The 20945-nt window shown below is 48.1% G+C and overlaps 1 protein-coding gene across 4 annotated transcripts in view; it reads left to right on the forward strand.

The window, feature by feature from the left end:
- The first annotated feature begins 1494 nt into the window (after positions 1-1494).
- Positions 1495-20945, forward strand: part of TTLL6 (tubulin tyrosine ligase like 6) — a 37136-nt gene continuing 17685 nt past the window's right edge. For 2 of the 4 annotated variants that reach the window (XM_069543213.1, XM_069543216.1), the window contains exons 1-11: positions 1495-1985; positions 2911-3029; positions 3168-3298; positions 4864-5020; positions 5776-5919; positions 6544-6629; positions 11780-12005; positions 13332-13507; positions 14771-14959; positions 15762-15939; positions 16849-17130. In XM_069543213.1, the coding sequence (XP_069399314.1) occupies positions 3009-3029; positions 3168-3298; positions 4864-5020; positions 5776-5919; positions 6544-6629; positions 11780-12005; positions 13332-13507; positions 14771-14959; positions 15762-15939; positions 16849-17130 (1590 nt within the window). In that variant the 5' untranslated portion in view covers positions 1495-1985; positions 2911-3008. Of the gene's footprint in view, positions 1986-2223; positions 3030-3167; positions 3299-4863; positions 5021-5775; positions 5920-6543; positions 6630-11779; positions 12006-13331; positions 13508-14770; positions 14960-15761; positions 15940-16848; positions 17131-20945 lie in introns of those variants that run through there. The other 2 variants (XM_069543214.1, XM_069543215.1) reach the window with 2 other exon arrangements.

Consider the following 20945-nt stretch of genomic DNA (forward strand, 5'->3'; position numbering starts at 1 on the left):
GAGAGGAGGAGGAAGTACCAGAAATCTGGTTTTATGGTCATAGAAGCCTCAGATGTGAAGGGAATATGAATCAGTTCATTGGGCAGTTCTGGGTACCCAAAGGCAGACTAAGCACATTCCTAAGGATTAGTGAAGCAAGGGCATTAAAAACCATGTTGAAAACCTTGATATTTGAAATTTCAAGCAAGCATCAAGGAAGTCATCATGGAGGTGGGGTTAGGGGATGAGAACTTTGCTGGACTCCTTGTAGGTATTTTATTATTTTGTCTTGCTTTTATTTTGAATTGGATGGTGAGGGAGACATAGTAGCCTCTTCTGTGGTTGAAGTCTCTGAAGGCTTGCATCTGACCCTGGGCTGGAGTCTTGCTAAGTCAACTACAAGTCAGTCCTGCACTTGTGAATGCCAGTTGCATGCAGGATGTTTGGTGCAGCGCCTGAATAGTTAACAGACCTCCTCAAAGCACCCCATCTACAACCACGGGGACCAACTCCTTCAGCTAGGGAGGCTCAGGGCTCATTTCTGAGGCTGTCTCCAGATACTCACTCAGTTTAACAATAAGACTGTTTACCTGGTGCCAGGCATAGCACCTCAGCTTGCTATGATGCTGAAAACCCCAGGAGGGAAAAACCAAGGCCAGAGTTGGCTGAGTGAGTCCCCAAGGTCATAGTCATGGCAAAAGGTGGAATCAGCTCCTTGCTGGAGCTTGCATGAACTGTGGAGGTGAGGTAGCATTTCATACACTGCAACCTGTTGTCTGGTTCTGAGTGTTGGCCCACCGCCCACATGAGCAAGGGAGGGGGTCCCCCTGCAGGTGGATCTGAGTAACTGCCATTCTGTTTGCCCTCTCTCCAGGGTTGGGGGGGGCAGTATTTCCCCCGAGCCTCCTCACAGGCAAGGGAGATGCTCCAGTGCCTGCCTATGGAAGAAGAGGAAGGGACAGACTCAGAAGAGAAAGAGGACGGTTCTATAGAAGATTCGAAAGAAAGCATCACCATGGCTTTTGTGAGAGAGAACACTGGGGCTCAAAGGGGGCTTCAGAGTGCCCATCAGCAAGGCAAGAAGAAGAGGAAGAAAAAGAGGTTAGGATTGCAAGATGGTGAATGGGGATCCATGGTGGGAAAAGCAGGAGGGACCTGGAGGGGAGGGGGCCTCAGCTGCTAAGGAGTAGGTAAAGGAGAAGCTGTGTGGAGTCAGTCACACCATTTTTGGTTCATATAAAAAAGAACCTACTTTTGATTCTGTTTTATAGAATCAAATAATGGTGTGTGTAATCTAAAACCACACCTGTCCTCATCTTCCTTCTGTTGTTAGAATGCCTTTTGAAAAATTGTGTGGGGAGAGACTATTTCCTCATTTTAAGAAAGTGCTTATTGTCTTGGGGGTTTAGGATACTTTAAATGTAACAACCACGTTGATTTCCTAGGATCTGACTGTGGCTTCTGTATTCCAGTTCTTATTTAATATTTTGCCATACCCTACTCCATTCTTGGTCGGGGCAAGGGGATGAATCACTCCTCAGACTGATTGATATCTGACATCTTATCTGCTTTCTAACTCATAGCTTCCCTTAATGGGGGCCAGTAGAAGGGAGACCATTAAATATTTTGGCCAAAAAGATGCTCACTTCCTATTCCTGATGGGCCACTGGAATTAGAGGATTGAGGAGTGATGATGTTAATGTGAACTTCAAGGAAAATCAGCCATAATCACAATACAGTATTTCTAGCTCATAGGCAGAGCAACAGTACTCTGCACCCATGTTTTCTGTCTCTCTGCAGCTACAAGGGTGTGTGTCCCCAGTAACAGGGATGGTCAAAGCAGGCTCAGTGTAGCCACTGAGATTTCACTCAGCTCCCGTGGGACTGGATGTTTCTGCATGCAGTCACTTGTTCTGGCAAGTGTGTCTGTCTCTGTCTTGGTGCTTTCCCCTTTCTCTTTTCCAGATGATTGGTGATCAATCTATCCAGCTGCCGATATGAGAGTGGTGAGCATCTGCCCTCAACGTATCCACCATGGGGACCCCACCAGATTCCCCCGAAGAGTTGGGAAGGGTCACTCATATATTCCTGAGGATGGGAAAGGGGTGTCTTCTAATTGTGTTCTTTGTATCTCCCAGTCCAATTAACTATTTGAGAAAGTTGGGAATCTCATTCCAAGAAAATATGAGTTTTTATCTCAGTGGTGTGTACTTCCACACTCTCTAGTTTCTGTGTATGATTATTGGGGGATCTGTTGAACAGCTGGCAGCAATGGCTGCAATCAATAGCTCTTTTCTGGAGCACAAGTTACAAACTGGCAGTCCATGGGCTCAAGATGACCTGCAGACCTACTTTGACTGCAGAGCAGAGTGTTATTATTTTCACTTTGAATTTGGGTGCTTTAGGCCGATCCTGACTTCTGGTGACTACAGGCATTTCTTCCTTTCCAGGTCCTTGAAAGTATTTGAATTTGTGTTGGAGTCAGCTCCCAGTTATTAATAGGGACCAGGAAAGAAGGATGTGTGTGGTTTTGAAATACACTGTGTAGTTTTCTTCTGTCAATTTACCTTACTAATTAAGCTTGGTTTTGGCTGACGTTAAGGATTAGTTTATATTCCCTGAACACTCAGTGCTAGTGTTTGGAGGAAAGCCAAAGGCCTGCTTCCTGGCAAGGGTGGGTGAAACACTGACCTCAGAAAACCTTCTGTGGTGATCACTGGGCACAGGCCGTGCTCTCCAATAGCTTTCGACTCTCTGTGTTCCTTTCTCGGCAACGGTGTGTCCAGATGGGGCAAGATGGCTTCCGGTCCCAGGGAGCCCACTAGTCTGGCTTCCGTGTACAGTCTGGGAGCACCCAAGATCATAACCTCCCCGTCTCGTGCTCCTTCCCCACTTCCCCCCATGGGTCTTTCTTCCTCTCCCTCCTGGCAGTGCGTAGGGCCGCCCAACAGTATGGCCTTCGAGAGGGAGGAGAAAATGACGACTGGACTCTCTACTGGACTGACTTCTCAGTGTCACTGGAACGGGTGATGGAAATGAAAAGTTACCAGGTATCTGGGTCAGAGCTGGTCCTCGGCGTAAGCGTGGCATCGACCCTGTGGGGCCCCACTCTTATGACTGACCCCAAAGGGGAGCTCCTGGGTGCTCCTGTGGGCCCCATTGTTCACCACTTCCGGCTTCCTTTGCAGAAAATCAATCACTTCCCAGGGATGAGTGAAATCTGCCGCAAGGACTTGCTGGCCAGGAATATGAGCCGCATGTTGAAGATGTTCCCCAAAGATTTCCACTTTTTCCCGAGGACCTGGTGTCTTCCTGCTGAGTGAGTGCCCCTTTCTCCACTCCCCACCCCCAGTTTACATTTTCCTCTTGCCCCTAACCCTGGTTACTACTTTCCCTTCCCGTAGGATCTTCCATTTCTCTCTCTTCAGGAAGAGAAGGGATAAAGGGTGTGTCCAAGGTTGAGAAAACACAAGGCTCTGCCTGTAAAATTAGATGACATTTAGGGGCTGGGTGCCTTGGAGCCTGTGCCTGCAGTTGGGGTGAGAGTTTGTTCTCACCTTGAAAGCTGTTGATTTTGAACTTGTTCCAGTCCTTTCACTGTGCAGTTTCTGAATTTTTGAGGCCTTCGAGCACTTCTGGAGGGAGTAAGGTGATGGTTAGAGCCCTCTAACCATTAGGAGCAGGGAGGGATGCCTGACCTCTGACCCATGGCAGGACATGGCAGTCAGCCTTTTCCCATCTCTGTCTCACTATATCCATCTGGACATCCATCCCTGGTACATAAAGTACTCTGGACCACACCGCTGAGAAGCAGGAGAAATGTGAGGTGACATGAGCATGACCTGGATACAGTCCAGTGTCTGGATGAGGTGGGGTACAGAAGCATTGCCATCAGAATGATGTTCACAGGGCAGGGGCCCCACAGGAGTCCCACTGTCCCTGCTCCACTGAGTGCTTTCCCGAACCAAGAGCGCCAGGGTGCCCAGCTTTTTCAGACTTGTCTAGAACAATTGGCAGAGCTTAGCTGCAACTTAGAAGGAAATATGTTTGTCATCATGTCAGCAGGCTCCTCCAGATTTCATGGCCACTGAGAGACATTGTAGTTACATGACCTCCAGTGGCCACAAAGCTCGTTGAGTTAAATGGAAAACAAGAAGTATCGCAAGGCTGAGATTTAGAATCCTTTAAGTTGGTTTCTTGCTTCTGAGTATACTTTCTTCAAAGTACATCCAAAGATAGCATCTGCCAGACTACCCCGGTGGTCCAGTATAAGACTCCGCCTTCCAATGCAGGGGGTGCAGGTTCAATCCTGGTTGGGGAACTAAGATCCCAAATGCCACAGGGTGAGGCCAAAAATTAAAACAAAAAGATAGCATTTTCCCTGTCACTGTAGCTAGAGTGGAGGTGTTACAGAAGGAAAGCTGGAGTCCAGAAGGAGATCCAAAGTCACATCATTTGTCAGGGCTTGAGTCAGATTCAGAACTCCACATCTCTTATCTGTAAACTCAAAGCCAAACTGTGTGGCTCACAGTTACTTTTACGGGATGTGAGGCATGTGCCGACACCTCGCCTGCGCTGTGTCATGTATGAGACAGCTGTCACTGTCCTCACTGTGTAGATGATGGAATTGAGGGTTAGTGAGGCCAAGTCCTCGCAAAGGGCCACACTGCTGGTGCGTGATGTTGCCTGGGCTTAAATCCAGCGCTGACCTCCCTCCAGAGCCCATCCACTCTCCACTGTGTGTGCTCCACTGTCTCTCCAGATCTCTGGGCATCTGTCTGTCAATCCCAGGGTTTCTGTCACTTTTTAAAAAGAATAAAGAGCTAGCTTTCATTTTTGCTGATCCCCAGCTAAAGGTGTCTCATTCCCTCCCTGCTCTGGTAGCTGGGGAGATTTGCAGAACTACAGCAGGTCAAGAAAAAATAAGACTTACATCTGTAAGCCGGACTCGGGCTGCCAAGGGAAAGGTATATTCATCACACGAACAGTGAAAGAAATCAAACCAGGGGAGGATATGATCTGTCAGCTCTATATCTCAAAGGTACTTCCTCATCATAACTATTTATCTATCATCCACGCACCCTCACCCTGCAGCTTCACTGTGAAGCTAGGGAAGGGAGGACGGGGAGAAGTGATGCTAAATCCCGTCTTCTGCCTTGTACTTGATCAGACCAAGCCTTCTGACTGGAGAGGTGACATGTGCCTAGGCCAGAGTGCCCTTGCACCCTTGGAGGTTGGTCTGGCCCTGCCAGGCTGGCCCCTGGCAGGATCTCTCTGGAGATCCCACCTCCTTTGGGAGAGAGAAATAGCTCTGGAGAGACCAGGGCAACCAGCTGTACTCCATGACTGGAGATAAAGCCCAGTACAGAGAGGGAGCCTTCTAGAAGGTACATGGAAGGAAGCCTGGCTGGCATTGCCATCAGCATTGCAACTGCATGAGAATTCTGGCAGGACAACTGTAATATATACAGTCTTGGAGGGTGACAACATGTCCTTCATCACAGGACTTCTTCATGTTATTTTGTTTCATTGCCAGGAGAGCTCTTCAAGGTAGTTACTTGTGCCATTTGACAGATCAGGAAACAAAGGCCAGGTGTGGTTTAGTGACTTCCACAAGGTCACATGATGGGTCACAGGGCCCAGGCCCCACATCTCCCTCTCTAGTCCCGGCCCAGGCCACCCTTTTTTAAACACAGGCAACACTGGAGCTGACGCCAAACACAAGACAGGGCCCTATTGGGCTTCAGGTCTGGGTTTCTCCTCTGATGCTGTTTGGCTTCTGTTCTCTCCTCCCAGCCCTTTATCATTGATGGGTTCAAGTTTGACTTACGGATTTATGTGCTCATGACATCCTGTGACCCCCTCAGGATTTTTGTGTACAATGAAGGATTGGCACGCTTCGCCACCACCTCTTACTCCCATCCCTGCACAGACAACCTGGTGAGCTCGGCGACATGCTGCCTCCACTTCCTCTTTAAGCTGGTAAAAAAAAACCCTCATTACATCTGCATTCTCAAGGCATGGTGAATGTGGCTGTCACTTGCTGGACTCTCATTTACTGGGTAACAGGGTGTATCTGTTCTTGGATTTAGCCTTCCCAAGAGCCCTCAGAATAGGGATTATCATCTCCAATTTACAGATGAGGAAACTAAAATCCAGTTATAAGGACAGCAGAACTAGGAAAGTCCAGGACCTTGGGCCAAGGCCCAAGTTCACAGAACTAGAAAGAAGTGAGGATGGGACTCGTGGCCTGACTGCAAAACCACAGTTCCATGGTGCTCAAAAAAAGGACATGGGCAAGCCCTTAGTCCTCCCCCCACATCCCTGGCCCCAGGGTTCCTTAGGTCTTCCTCAGCCGAGTGCCACTCAGCCTCTGGAGGAGTGGGAGTGTTATGCTCCAGGCTATAGGGTACCCCTTCTTTCTTCTTCCTTTTTGCCAGTATATGTAAGCCCTAAGACATCCTCTTCCTTCTCTTTAAACCCCAGGGCCCACGGGAGGGTGCATAGAGGAAGTGGGAGGCTGCGCTTCCTTCTGACCCCACAGACTTGTGTCTCTTTCCCCAGAATGATATCTGCATGCACCTGACTAATTATTCCATTAATAAGCACAGTGCCAATTTCCTTCAAGATGCTCACTCTGGCAGCAAGAGGTAAGGAAGCAGTTCCCCTTCTCTTCTTTCCCTGCTGGGCACAGACCTGCCCTCTGTGATTCTACTCAGACCCCGTCCGTCCCCATCAGTGTTTCCATTTCAGATCATGTGGTCTCACAAAACATTTCTTTTCCTCTAAACCCAGAACAGACGCCTTAGCCTCTGCCTTCTGGCTGTTAATCATTAAAAGAAAGTCACATCATAAACCCTAGGGGGTTGGGAGGAGGAGAGATAAACATGAACTGTTTCCCCAGCAGGATACACACACACACCAAAACATACTCATATTACAGTTGGCCCTTCTGACATTTCCAGACCAACAGCTATTTATTGATTGCTGGTCTGCCACTGGAGAAGGACCTGCCAGGCCTGGGGTTCCCTGGGGTGTTGCTTCAACAGAGATTCTCAAATGATGTGGCATGATGTCCTGGTGTGACATGACCTGTGGCTAGCTGGCTGGAAGTTTCCCCAGAAGAATGGGGGAAAATGGGAGGAATGCATGAGTCTTTTCCCCAGCGGCCTTTACACTTCTATTATCATCTAGTCCTGTCTCACTGAGTTTTAAGATGACTAGGCTAAAGGGAGAGGGCAAGGAAGGCCTGTGTGTCGGGGCCCATGTTGGTGCTTTGAGTGCGTGTTTTCTCAATTGAATTTTCACAACACCATGGCAGAGGTGCCATCACCTCCCCTTTGTAGGTGGACAGCTATGAGTTAGGCATCACCTCCATTTTATAGTTGAGGAGACTGTGCCTCTGAGAGGTTAAATAAGCTGCCGAAAATTACAGGCTATAAATGCTAGAGCTGGACACAAATGTCAGTCTGTCAGATTCCAAGGTGCATGATCTTTCTCTTGTATCAGGCTTAAAGGACTGATAAATAGAGTCTGTTTGGCTTCAGAGCATCAGAGAAGCACAGGAAATTTCACAACTCCCTTGGTAGCAGAGTTCATAAAGCAAAAGGAAAATCAGTAGGTTAAGCCTGCTGGAAGGGGACATGTCGAATGGATAGGAGGCAATCTCCCTCTTGTCCGAGAGTGCCAACCACCCATCTTGCCCACCGCTCCCTGACTTCCTCTTTGCCCACCTGGTCCTTGGGGACCCACTGGCATTCTGTACTGCTCCATGTTGAACATCGGGGCTTGGTGAGGCCCAGCTTCCAGTCCCTGCTCTGACTCTCGCTGGCTGAGTCGTCTGGAGCAAGTCCCTTCACCTCTGTGAGCCTCCGTTTCTTGGTCTGTAGGATGAGAGCAGTGAGATGCCCTGCTCGGCCCACCTCGTAGGGTCACTCCAAGCCTCACGTGACCTGTAAGAGCGCCCAGACGGTGCTCTTAGTTACTGTGATTTCTCCTTAGTCTAAAGGCGTGTAGTTAAAGGACCATGCTCCTCCTCCTCCTATGAGAACAAACACCCCACTGATAGACTTTGGGCCCTCAGACTGTGATGGGCGGTGTATGTGGTGCCCGGACCAAGGTGGGGGTGTAGAGTATTCTGCTGCCTTTATTTTCCTTCCTTCCTTCCTCTTTCTCTTCGCCTCTCTCACCCAGGCCTGGCATCAGCACTCTGCTCTTCTCCATCCCCCTCCCTGCTGGAGCCCCCTCTCCTAGCCCCTCTGCAGTCCCTTACCCACCCTTTCTCTAGGCCCATCTCTCCTCAGCTGCACCTGGATGTCTGTGTGGCTTTCTGCTCAGCATTTCCCAATATCTTGCATCCTGTCTCCTCATGTCCACCCCCGCAGTCCAAGCTTCCCCCTCTGCCTTCTGACTCACAGGATTGGAGAGTTTGGTGTCATCTCAGATGTTTCCTTTTTCAGCAAATCATTGAATTCTGAAGTTCCTTCCTTCAAATGTCCCCCAGTTCTTTCCTGTCCACCAGGCCCCGACCTTGGTTCAGCCTCTTCCTTGACTATCGCATGACCTCATCACTCTTCTCCTTAGCTCCAGGCACCTCTGCTTAACCTTTCTGTACCTCCGATTTCTCATCTCTGAAATGATGAGATTGGGACACCCCTGGTGGTCCAGTGTCTAAAACTCCGCACTCCCATGCAGGGGGCCTGGGTTCAATCCCTGGTCAGGGAAATAGATCCTAGATGCTTAAACTAAAAGATCCTGAATGCCACATCAAAGGCTCGGCATAGCCAAACAAATAAATAAAATGACGTGATAGGGAATTCCCTGGTGGTCCCGTGGTTGGGATTCCGCATTTCCACTGCAGGGGGCACATGGGTTCGATCCCTAATCAGTTCACTGATCAGATCCCACAAGCCATGCAGTGCAGCTCACAAAATAAATACAAATAGATAAATAAAATGATGTAATAAAAATGAATCCTGGCCAGCCAGCCTCAAACAGATTTACCATAAGAACTTATTGAGATGATGTGTATGAATAGGCCTCAAAAACCATAACCCCCGTGCAGGTGGCTCCTGTTATTATTATACACTCCATATACTCATTACTTCTGCACTCAGGTAACCAGTATGGTTCCCAGGTGCCTAGAGTACCAGTTCAAACTCCTCTAGTCACTCTATGCTTTGACCAGACCCCATTTCCCACTATTATTATTACTACAATAATAGTTACCATTTTATTTGTTGGGCACTTGTTGTCTGCCAGGCACTGCTCTGAGAAATTTACACACCTCAATACATTTAATCCTCACAATGACACTATTAAGTTGGCATGATCTCCCAAGTTTGCATATTAGGGAACAGGTGTAATAAGGTTAAAAAACTTGGCCAAGGTTACACAGCTGGAAAGTGGCAGAGCTGGAATTAACTCCTGAGTCTGGTCCTTGCCCTTAACTACTAGTAACACTGCCTGCACCATCCACTCTGTGGTGTTCTCCCAGGATGTTCTTTGGCTCACTTTTTGATACACAGGCCTTGCTCATTCCCACTTCTCTGCCTTTGCTTAGCTCCAACTGGAAACATAGGGAAACATCCTTGAAAGCCCTGTCTGTCTAACTAAGCTCTGTGTTGCCTTCTCTGACCTGGTCCTCGATGCTGGTCCAGCCACATAACCACTGCAGTGTGGGGGAAACCCATCTTCTCCGTGGGCCTCTGTTTCCTCACTTGTCAGATGGGAGGACTGTCTTCCATCTCTAAGGACAAGCCTGTGGAATCTGAGTCTAATCACCCCAGAAGCCTCTCCATCTCTGGACTCCCACCATCCTCCTGGTCAGCATCAGCTGTAGCCTGTAACTACTCTTTGCTTGGAGCACATGTTTGTCTCATGTCCCCAGTTGTATTTAAGTTTCTTGAGGGATAGTATGGCGCCCTGGCTTTAGAATCTAGGTGTTTCCCATGTTTTAGGGCAGAGTGGTTTTCTTCTCTCCCTCTAATTTGCTTTCACCTCTCTTCATTCTCCTCTTCCTCACCTTTTAAAACCATCTGCTTCTCCTACTGACTGCCTCACCTGCCCTACACTCCCCACTTCCTAGCTTGACACCAGCCATACCTGCAGTAAATCCCCACCAGACTGCAAACTCAGTAGGAGCAGTGAAGAAGAAAAACTGGAAACTTGGCAGGCCTCCAGGGCAGAGACCAGGCCTTCTTCATCTTTCAGGGAGCCTGGCACATAGTTGGTGTGTTAAATCGAATGGACTAACCACTGGGCGTTATGAAATTGCACAGTAATATGTATTCATTGTGATGTGCCTGAGTCATCAAGAAGAGGTTATGTTATGATTCATAATGTCTATTATAAGATGGTAGAGGAGTGTCTGATCTATTTTGGGAATATTTATTTCCCAGTTAGGCAAATTAAACACTTTTTTTTTTTTTTTTTGCACTTGAGAGGATTGGCTTCAAGTGATCTGGAAAATTCATTTATGAGCAGCACTTCATCCTGGAGAATGGCAGGTAGAAAAGGCGTGCCTCTGCACTGAGTGTCTCTGTTTATCTGTCGTCCTATAAACGCATCTTTGGCTATTTCATGTGTGTGCTGGCTCCTCAGTGGTCCTTAGGCTTCCCACAGGAGAGGTGCTGCTTTCTCAGAATCCCCTCGTCGCATGAATTGTGCACACACAACAGTGTGTTTGTCACTCAGTCATGTCCAACTCTTGGTGACCCCATGGACTGTTGCCCACCAGGCTCCTCTGCCCATGGGATTCTCCAGGCAAGAATACTGGAGTGGGTTGCCAGGCCCTCCTCCAGGGGATCTTCCCGACCCAGGGATCAAACCCATGTCTCTTATGTCTCCTGCAGTGGCAGGCGGGTTCTTTACCACTGGTGCCACCCGCAGGCCCTTAGTAAGTGCACGCTGCCTCTGCTGACAGGGCCCAGATCTGTGGACTGCTGGTTGAGCTGTATTCCCCATCTTCCCATTCTTCTCTTTGCTTTTCATTCTCCTGCATCACCCATATTTCCTCCTCCAGTGTTTTCACTTCCTGCTTCGGCTCTCTGTGCACACCTGTGTGTGTGTGAGGGGGCGGCTCTCTGTCCCCATCATTGTCTTTTGAACCTGTCAGATTTGTCCTGTCTCTGTACTGCCCAGCTCAGAGCTGACTGGAGCATTTCTTCACAAACCTCTCTGCAAGGGATAGACATTCTCTGATATCTGTGACAGGGGGACCAGCCATCTTGGTTTGCCTGTGACTGAGGGACTTCCTGGGATGTGGGACTTTCAGCTGTAAAGTCTAGACTGTCTGGTTTGCCTGGAACAGTGGGTAACCCTATCTATGGAAATGCCTTGGGGTTGCCTTTTCCCTCTGGGCGTCCCTTTACAGGGTTAACATTGAATAAAATGAACAATATTTCTATGTCTTTAGTGTCCCCAGAATCCCCTCAGATAGTGGAAGTGGAACCCAGATATCAGTGGTCTTAAAAGACTCCTTAAGTGCCTCTAATGAACACCAAAAGCTAAGAAACCATTGCTACCAAAGCAACATTGTGATGTGGGGTGTTGGTTTTTACAATTTTAAAAATTCATCCATTAAGCTTTCCACTGGGATACCTAATCCTTGCCCCAGCCCACAGATGTTTTCTCCTGTGGGTCCTCCTGAGCTGACACAGCTATTACCCTGGCTCCTGGGTGTCCCTCCCACTGGCTTTGGGACTTTATCCTCTCTAGAAGTTTCTAGTTGCTAGCATTCTATGGCCTTAGATGACCAGAGGTGGGCTGCCCTGCCTCACGGCCCATGATTCCCTTCCAGGAAGCTCTCCACCTTCAACACGTACATGGAGAGCCATGGCTACAACGTGACGCAGATCTGGAGAGACATTGAGGACGTTATTATCAAGACGATCATCTCAGCCTACCCCATCATCAAGCATAACTACCACACCTGCTTTCCCCACCACACACTCAACAGCGCCTGTTTTGAAATCCTGGGCTTTGACATTTTGTTAGATCACAAACTCAAGCCCTGGCTGCTGGAGGTAGGGAGATTGGGGTGAGGGGTGAAGCTGGCACCTGTTACTGGGGTCAGTCCCATCCCTCCGCCCTCCTGGCTCAGCTAGGATGTCGTAATCCACTTGTCGAGCAACGGCCTCCCCGGTGCTTGCTGCCTGGGGCGTCTCCCTTTGCTGAAAAGCGGCCACCAGAGGGAGGTAGATGGCCAGGAATTAGAGAATTCCTTGTGCTTTCTTGAGGTCCACCCAGACTTAGAAGGTCTGATCTCAGGTGCAGAGTGACTCCAAAGACAGCTCTACCTTTTCTAACAGTTGTCTCCATCACAGAAAGGAGACTTTGTTCTTCATCAAAGGTGGGTGGAGGATATTTGAGATCAGATGGAGCTACTGGGCCTGGCTATCTGGGGCCTAGATCCAGTTCCAAGCACCAGCAGAGAGCAACCTAGTGTCTGTGGGCACAGAAAAGGGCGGGGAGCCACTCAGTGAGTTTCTTGTCTCCTCCAGACCCATGGGGTGGTGGGAAGAGGAGGAAGAGAAGCTTCTGGGTGTCTGTGTCTCTTCCTGACTGGACCTGTGCAAGCAGGCCTCTCCCGCGGCCGTTCAGTGTACACACCGGAAGCAGGGGCAAGGGCAGGGTTGTGGTACAAGTCAGAGGTGATGGTGACGGCTGCCAGTGATACAGAGGCAGCCCTCAGAGGGGAAGACCCAGAATTACGTATCAAATTCCTGGGGTCTTGCCTTTCCTCCATTCCTAGCCCTTGTTCCCAAGTGTGGGTGGGAAGGAGAATATGGCCGTTCTGAGCTCTTACCAAAGAGCAGAATAAGCTACCAGGAGCAAGCCTTCAGAAACTGCTAGAAATCTTCAACTGTCACATAGTGCCTCTGAACAATATGGACTCTTCTGTGAGCAGGAATGAGTCCTCTCAGTCCTCCCACCATCCTGACCCTTAACCCCTGTCAGGATCCTGAATACATCACTCCCTTCCCCTCCCCAGCTCCCAGCCTGGCCCTCTGGACTGCCCTCTTCCCTCTGTTTTCTGGGGTGCACATTGCACAGGAGGGGCACATGCACCCCAGATGGAGGGGAAACCAAAGGCAGCTCCTTCTCCCCCACCCCTTGCCATGCGCCTCAGGAATTCAGGACTGAAATAAAAGCTAGTTACACTGCAGGGGGTTCTGCTCCCTCCTTTTTTCACTGAGGCTCCAGTCCAGACTCTCTTTCCCTCTCTCTCCCACTCATTGCGGTAGCCAGGGCCCCTAGGTGGGCTTGGGTGGCTCCGTTGAGGGGGCACTTAGCTTTACCTCCTGCTTGCATGCTGCCCAGACTCCCCAGCTGCCATCTTGTCCTCACAGGTAAACCACTCTCCGAGCTTCTCCACTGACTCCTGGTTGGATAAAGAGGTAAAGGATAGTCTGCTGTACGACACTCTGGTCCTGATCAACCTGAGGAGCTGTGACAAAAAGAAGGTCTTGGAGGAGGAGAGACAGCGGGGGCAGTTCCTACAGCAGTGTCGTTCTCGGGAGACCAGGTACAGTCATGGGTCAGTTCTAACAAATGATAATCCTGTTTGGAACATTAGTTTCTATTTGCAGGATGTGGCAGGTTAAACAGTTTTTCCTTTGTTCCTAAAAATAGGAGATTAATTTATAGACATAAGTACATGTGATGAATATGTTTGTTAATATCATACGACGAGATCCAGGGATTACCGATACAAAAAGTAAAACCATTTGTCTTTACAAAAGGGAACATTCTTCTGTTCTCCCCTTGTCACCGTGTTGTGAGGAACACCTCATCCCTGCTGCATAGCATTTGCCTTCATCCTACAAGAGCGAAAAGGAAGTCTCAGAGCCTGTCAAGGACTTGGCTTTGCTGCTTTTCAGATCTCACAGTGGCCCCTGCCCTCCTCACAAGCCTGGTCCTTCGGAACTGAACTTCTGGAACCAGGCCTTGGCATCAGGCCATCTCTGTTTGGATGGCACTGTGTTTCTCAGAGCACGTTCATGTCCACTGTCTTCCCTGTAAGGAGGGGGCGGGTGGGTGGTAGCATGGGGGATTGTATGTCCTGCTTTTGGAGCTAAGAAGACCAAGACTCTGGAAGGGGAGCTGCCTGTATAGGTCACCTTGCTGGCAAGTGTCAGGTCTGGACACAGAGCCCGATAGGTGTGTGCTGCCTGGCGTTCCAGGATGCCTTCCACTGAACTCTTGGAGAAGGAGGCAGCATCGTCTAAGGAGCAGCCCCTGAATCAGTCTCCTCGTCATGACTTGGCCCTGCATGGCTCAGGGGCTCCTGGTTTCCCTACTATAAAAGGGGCTTATTGATCCTCCACCCTGACCTCCACCTCCTGGGGGGCTGTGAAGGGGAATGAGATCATCAGCTCTCATAAAATCTCATCAGGCTTATCCATGAAGCCCTCAAGTTTAGCTGGTTCTCCAAAGGAGAGTAGCAGGGACTGTGATTGGAAAGGTGACAGTCAGCCCCTGTCAGAAGCTAAGCCAAGAGGGAAATGGGCTTTACTTGTAATGGGAAAGAATTTGGTGAGCTGTTAGAAAGACTGTTCTAACCAGCTGTTTTTAGTGCATTATGACACCGGCTGTCCCAGGAGGGCTAGAATCTCCTTTCAGGAAACGTTCATGTATTCATTTACTTAGGAAACGCTGGTTGAACGCTCTTGCGTGCAAAGCCTTGGTCTCACCCTAGAGGACATCCATGTCCTTGGAAAGCCCATGTCCTTTCCAAGATTGGTCCCAAGAAAACCTAACTGCAGCCCTGTGTTCCGCTTCCCAACAGGAAAGAGGAAGTCAAGGGCTTTCAGGCCGTGCGAGTAGAGAAAACTGAGAAGTATGAGAAGGAAAACTGTGGAGGGTTCCGCCTGATTTATCCCACTGTGAATTCGGAGAAGTATGAGAAGTTTTTCCAGGACAACAACTCCCTCTTCCAGAATACAGTTACCTCCAGGGCTCGGGAGGTCTATGCCCGGTAGGAAGGCTCCTGGGGTGAGGGCGGCTGGGTGTTGGGGGAAGAGGAGATAGTGCTTGACCTATGGTGTGACCTTGGGGCAGCCATGAGGTTGCTTTAGTCTCACAAGGACCAGGAATCATAAGGTTCTTTGGTGTGGGATGTTGGTAAGTGGATATGAAGCTGTGTCTCTAAACTCACCCCTAAGACAGCCACCCCAACCCCACTCCCAGAAAGCCCAACCCCTCAGAACTACCACCTAGATTCATTCAGGTATCAGATCTAAGGACTGGAAGGGACTCATCCCATCCAGTCCAATGCCTGCCCACCACCCATTTCATGGAGCAGAAAGAGGATCATCCAGCAGATAAGGACAGAAGAAGCTCTAGAAGCCCTGTCCCCTGAGTCCTGTGACTGAGTTATTTCCATCAAATGATTGGCCAGAGAGGCCCAGCATATGAAGGGGTTTGATGTGGGAGCTCCTGATTTTATCCTCCTACCCAGACCCTCTCCTTAGCACTTGTTGGTTGTGTGATCCTGGCATACTGGGAAGGGAGGAGAGAGATGGGGTGGTAGAGTAGGGTGCTGCCCCCCACCACATCTCTCCCTGGGCTAATCCCAGATGGGAAATGGTGTGGGTGGAGGAAGGATTATCTCCTCCATCTCTTGCTTTGGAACTCTCAATCATTTGGACACACTGGGGCAGGGAAGATGGAGCACTGCCCCTCCTTGCCCCAGTCTTGTCTGCCCCTCAAGAAGTATGTCCATAATATTCATAGCCTATCCCTAACCTGTGTGATACTCACTGTTCCTCACTGGGCAGGCAGCTGATCCAGGAGCTGAGACTGAAACAAGAGAAAAAATCCTTCCAAATGAAACAGAAGAGGGTAGACATGCAGGAGGAATCGGCAGGCGAGCAAGCGAGAGGCAAGAGCTGGCAGAGCAGGCGAGAGAAACAACAGCAGAAATACAAGACTACCACCAGCCAGACCTCCAAACAAGTAAACGTGGATGGGAGGGGAACGCGCGTGCCCAGCACACTTCCCCAGCTGGGGCCAGTCCAGGGGGTGATGCTGAGAAGACCCCTACTGAGAGCTCAGAAACACTGATGGAATGGGGGCTGCATGGAGGGCTGGGCCCCAGGAGCAGGGCCTGGAAGTCACAAGGAGCCCTGCAGCCTTCAGAGGATCCCTCCATCCAGGCAGAGAGGACTTGCACTGTTCTGTCCTCCTCCCTCCAGTAGGAGTAAAAGCAGCTGGGAGGCCGAGGACCAGCCCCATGTGGGAGCGGGCTCTAGGACTACCTTACTCATGGTCCCCAACTCCAGTTTGGGTTGGAATGCCCCCTTCCTACAGGCCAGGGGCACAACTGAGAGAGGAGGCTACAGGGAAGACCTTCTGGGGGCAGGGCCTCAGAACACTACATGTGGGGCAGAACACAGCTGGTCCTTCCAGGCTGCTCTCTGCTCCAAGTATGGACTAGCCTCCAGGCTGGAGCCAGCTGTCCAGTTGCCCCATGATCTCAGTCTCTGGAACCCCCTTCTTGGCCTGGCTCTCTCTTCTTGCTCAGTGAAAAGATTCAGTTGACTTTTCTGAAGTGACAGGATTAGAGGGGGTTTTTTTGAATAATTTTGTTAGGGTCATAGACCCTCTGAGAATCTGATAAAAGCTATGGAATCTCTTGCCATAAGTAACTGCAGTTTTAAGTGTTTCAAAGGCCCCGTGAAGCCATCCATGAGCCCTCTAGGGGTGTCCTTGAACCCTAGGTTAAGAGCCCTGGATTAGAGAGACTAATTCAGATTGCTTTCCTCTCCTCCTGATCTCCTTTGCACCTACCGTTGGGTGCAGATGATCTGGAAGTGGACAGAGCTCAGTTCCCATGGGCTCTATGTTTGGTTTCCTTCTTCCCAGTATCTCCAGCCATTGATGTTGGTGTCCGGTGCACCTGACTTGCTCTCGAGTGTCAGACACACAGAGAAAAATGAAGCAGATAGCAGCCTTGACCAGGAGGCCCCCGAAGAGGAGGCTAATCCAGCACTCTGTAAGCCTTCATCTTCAAGGCCTTACAGCTCTGTACCTGACTTGAGGAATTCAAGCCTTCTCAGCTGCTCCAGGCCAGAGCTCAGTAAACCCATCTCCAAAATGAAGGAAGCCAAGTCTACGTCTGCAGTGAACGCGATCGCCGGCATTGTGGTAAGCAGCGCAGTCTGCGTCTCCTGAGGACTGAGCTGGGGTGGGGTGGAGTAGTGGCAGGAGTCTTGCCTTCTGGTCCATTCTCTGCCCCTGGCTTATATGGCCCTTTGAATAAGCTGCCTACCCTTCTCAGGCCTCAATTTCCCCACTTGTGAAGTCCAAGTTGTGGAATTACACTCCTGCTAAGAGTCTAGACCTATGGTATAGGGCTTTTAGAAAGGATGCATGCCCTCTTTGGGGCAGGTTACCATCTGTTGTATTAGCTTCTGTAGGGCTACTGTAACAAATTACCGTAAACTTAGTGGCTTGAAACACACATCTCTGGTCTCACAAATCTATTCTTTAGATCAGAAGCTAAAGATCTGAAAACAAGGTGTTGACAGGGTCATGCTCCCCTCTCTAGGGAGGACCCTTCCTTGCTTCTTGCTAGACTCTGGTGGTCACTGTCCAGTCTCTGCCTGTGTTATCACATGGACTTCTTCCTTGCGCTTCTTCTCTGTGTTGACTGGTACAAGGATACCAGTCATTGCATTTAGGGCTTACCCTTATCCACAATGAGCTTATTTTTAACTTGAGATCTGCAAAGATCCTGTTTCCAAGTAAGGTCACATTCTGAGGTTGTGGGTGTACATAAATTTTAGGGAGCTGTTGAACCCAGTATACCACCTCAACAACATTTCCATTTGAAACAATGGAGTTTCAAACTTCATTGATGTATGGACTCCTTTTGATGGAAAGAAACCTCTTTCAGATTCCAACTGTAAACAATCTTTTTTAATATATACAATCATAAGATCAGATATAAAGCCTTTATACCTATAACTCTTGAAGTGAAGTGAAAGTTGCCCAGTTGTGTCCTACTCTTTGCCACCCCATGGACATTTCAGTCCATGGAATTCTCTAGGCCAGAATACTGGAGTGGGTAGCCATTTCTTCTTCAGGGGATCTTCCCAACCCAGGGATTGAACCCACATCTCTCGAATTGCAGGTAGATTCTTTACCATCTGAGCCATCAGAGAAGCACACCTATAGCTCTTGCTCCATGCTGAGTTGTTGCAGTCGTGTCCAAATCTTTGTGACCCCATGGATTGTAGCCCACCAGGCTCCTCTATCCATGGCATTTCCCAGGCAAGAGTACCAGAGTGGGTTGCCATTTCCTCCTCCAGGGCATCTTCCCGACCCAGGGAAGACCCAGCGTCTCCTGTGTTTCCTGCATTGGCAAGCAGGTTCTTTACCACTGAGCCACCAGGGAAACCTATAACCCTTACACAGTTACAAAACAAAAACAAAGCTCTTCCTGGTGGTCTAGTGGTTGAGGCTCTGCCTGCCAAAGCAGGGGACATGGGTTCAATCCCTGCTCCAAGAAGATCCCACAGGCTTCAGGGCAGCTAAGCCCGTGCAGCACAGCTGTTGAGCTCATGCTCTAGAGCCTGTGAGCTGCAACTTCTGAAGCCGCGCACTCTAGGACCCATGCTTTGCAGCAACAGAAGCCTACACACCACAAAGAAGAGGAGCACCCGTTCCCTGGAACTGGAGAAAGCTTGTGCTCAGCACCAAAGACCCAGTCTGGCCAAAAATCAATTAATTAAAAAACAAAACAAACAGCACCAATAAAATCGGCACAAAATATTAACTTCACATGACAGTTGATTTTCTAGTTTTGTAAATACCAAGTTGCCACATAAATGTGGTACTGACAGTCCTAACGCAGGTCCTTTTGGATTCATTATACTTAGGCCAACCAAGAGCTATGTGATGGCTCTACTGGAAAATCTTCAGCATTGTTGGGCCTTCACTTGGTCTAAGCGCAGTATAGAGTAGTGCAGTGTTTTTCAAATTTCTAACCAGAGCCCATAATAGAATTTCATTTTACTTCATAGTCCATTAAATATACATGCATACAACTGGAGAAAAGTTTTTAAAACAGTGCTTAGCCATGCTGCATATAGTGAGTGGCTCAGTTTTTTCTTTTTTAAAAATACCAGTTACAACTCCCTAAATTAATTTCATGACCTAGTGGTAGGTTTGCAGCCCATCGTTTGATAAACACCATTAAGAGCGTTATCCCCTTGGATTTCACGATGGTTTCTTGGATATAACACCAAAAGCACAAGAAGCAAACGCACCAAAAGATAAGTGGGCCTCCATCAGACTTAGATAATCGACAAAATTAAAGGACATCCTGTGGAATGGGAGAAAATCTTTTCAGATTATACATCTGATAGAGATTAATATCCAGAATATATAAAGAACTCTTACACAACAACAAAACCAAACAACCTGATTGAAAAATGGGCAAAGGCTGGACTTCCCTGGTGGTCCAGTCCAGTGGTTAGGACTCTCTGCTTTCACTGCAGAGGGCACAGGTTCAGAGTCTGGTCAGGAATTAAGATCCTGCCAGCCATGTGATTCAGCCAAAGGAAAGAAAAAAAGTAGGGTGGGAAGGGAAAGGTTTAAATAGACATTTCTCCAAAGTGAAATTAGCCAGCCACCAAAAAAAAAAAAAAACCAACCACCAAATGCTGCACGCTTCCACCTATATGAGCTATCTAGAGTAGTCAAACTCTTAGAAACAAAGAGTAGAGTGGTGGTTGCCAGTGGCTGGTGGGTGGGGCGAAAAAGGGATGTTTAATGGGTACAGAATTTCAGTTTTGCAAATTAAAAAGATTCTAGAGATCTGTTGCCCAACAATGTGCATATAGTTAACACTACTGTACTATACACTTAAAAATGGTTATGATGGTAAATTTTATGTTATATGAGGGTTTTTTTTACTATAAAAATTAAGAGTAAGGAGTATACTTTGGGAATCTGGCTGCCTCTGTTGGATTCTTGGAGTCTTATTTTATTATATACATGACTTCCATCTAGTCAGTCTAGTCTCCCTAAGCCTTAGTTTCCTCACCTAAAAAATGGAATTTTCATCATAGTACCTACCAGTGGATTACTATGAGGATTAAATGAAAGGATCCACAAAAATGCTTCGAGTGGTATTCAACACACAGGAGTCAGTAAGCATTAGCTATTATTTTAATGTTATTGCTACTTCTTAAGATCCACCCCCTTGTGTGTGTGTGTGTGTTTTGCATAAACCCAAGAATTAAAGCAGTACTTTAACCTAAGACTTAAAGCAGTACTACTTAACTCTGATGAAATTACAAAATAAGGCAGCTAGCAAAAATGCATTTTTTTTCCTTTTTTTGGATTTCATGTTTATTTGAGCAAAATCATTGGCTCAGGATGTTGTACTATACTTGGTTCATTCAAAGCCTTTGCCTGCTTTGTTTATTTACTTGTCACTGTATCCCTATGCTCATCTCCATTCACCTAGCCACCATCTTTTGTTCATGTTTCCTTGTAAAGAGATTTTTAAAAATGCAAGCATTTAAATTTGTTTAAATGTGATTGGGTTATTTTTCTCATTCTATGTCCTATTTTTATTCTTATTGAGCTCTACTTTTTCTTTTCTTTTTTAAGATTAATTTTACATGCATTAAAATGCTAAGTTTTAGCTGAACAATTCTGACGAATAAATACACACTTGTGATCCATATCCCTATCATGATATAGAACTTTCTGATATTTCCCAAAAGTTCCCTCTGGCCTTTCCCAGGCAATTGACCTTTGCTCCCTGCATCCCTCCCCAAGGCAGCCACTATCCTGACTCTTTTTCATCTTAGAGTAGTTTTGCCTATTTTAGAATTTTGTGCAAGTGGAATAATATAGTATATAGTATTTTGAGTGTGACTCCTTTAATTCAGTATTAGATCTGTGAGATTCATTCACGTTGTTGGAGATATCAGTATTTTGTCCTT

Source organism: Ovis canadensis, chromosome 11 (assembly GCF_042477335.2).
Source record: "Ovis canadensis isolate MfBH-ARS-UI-01 breed Bighorn chromosome 11, ARS-UI_OviCan_v2, whole genome shotgun sequence".
NCBI lineage: Eukaryota > Metazoa > Chordata > Mammalia > Artiodactyla > Bovidae > Ovis > Ovis canadensis.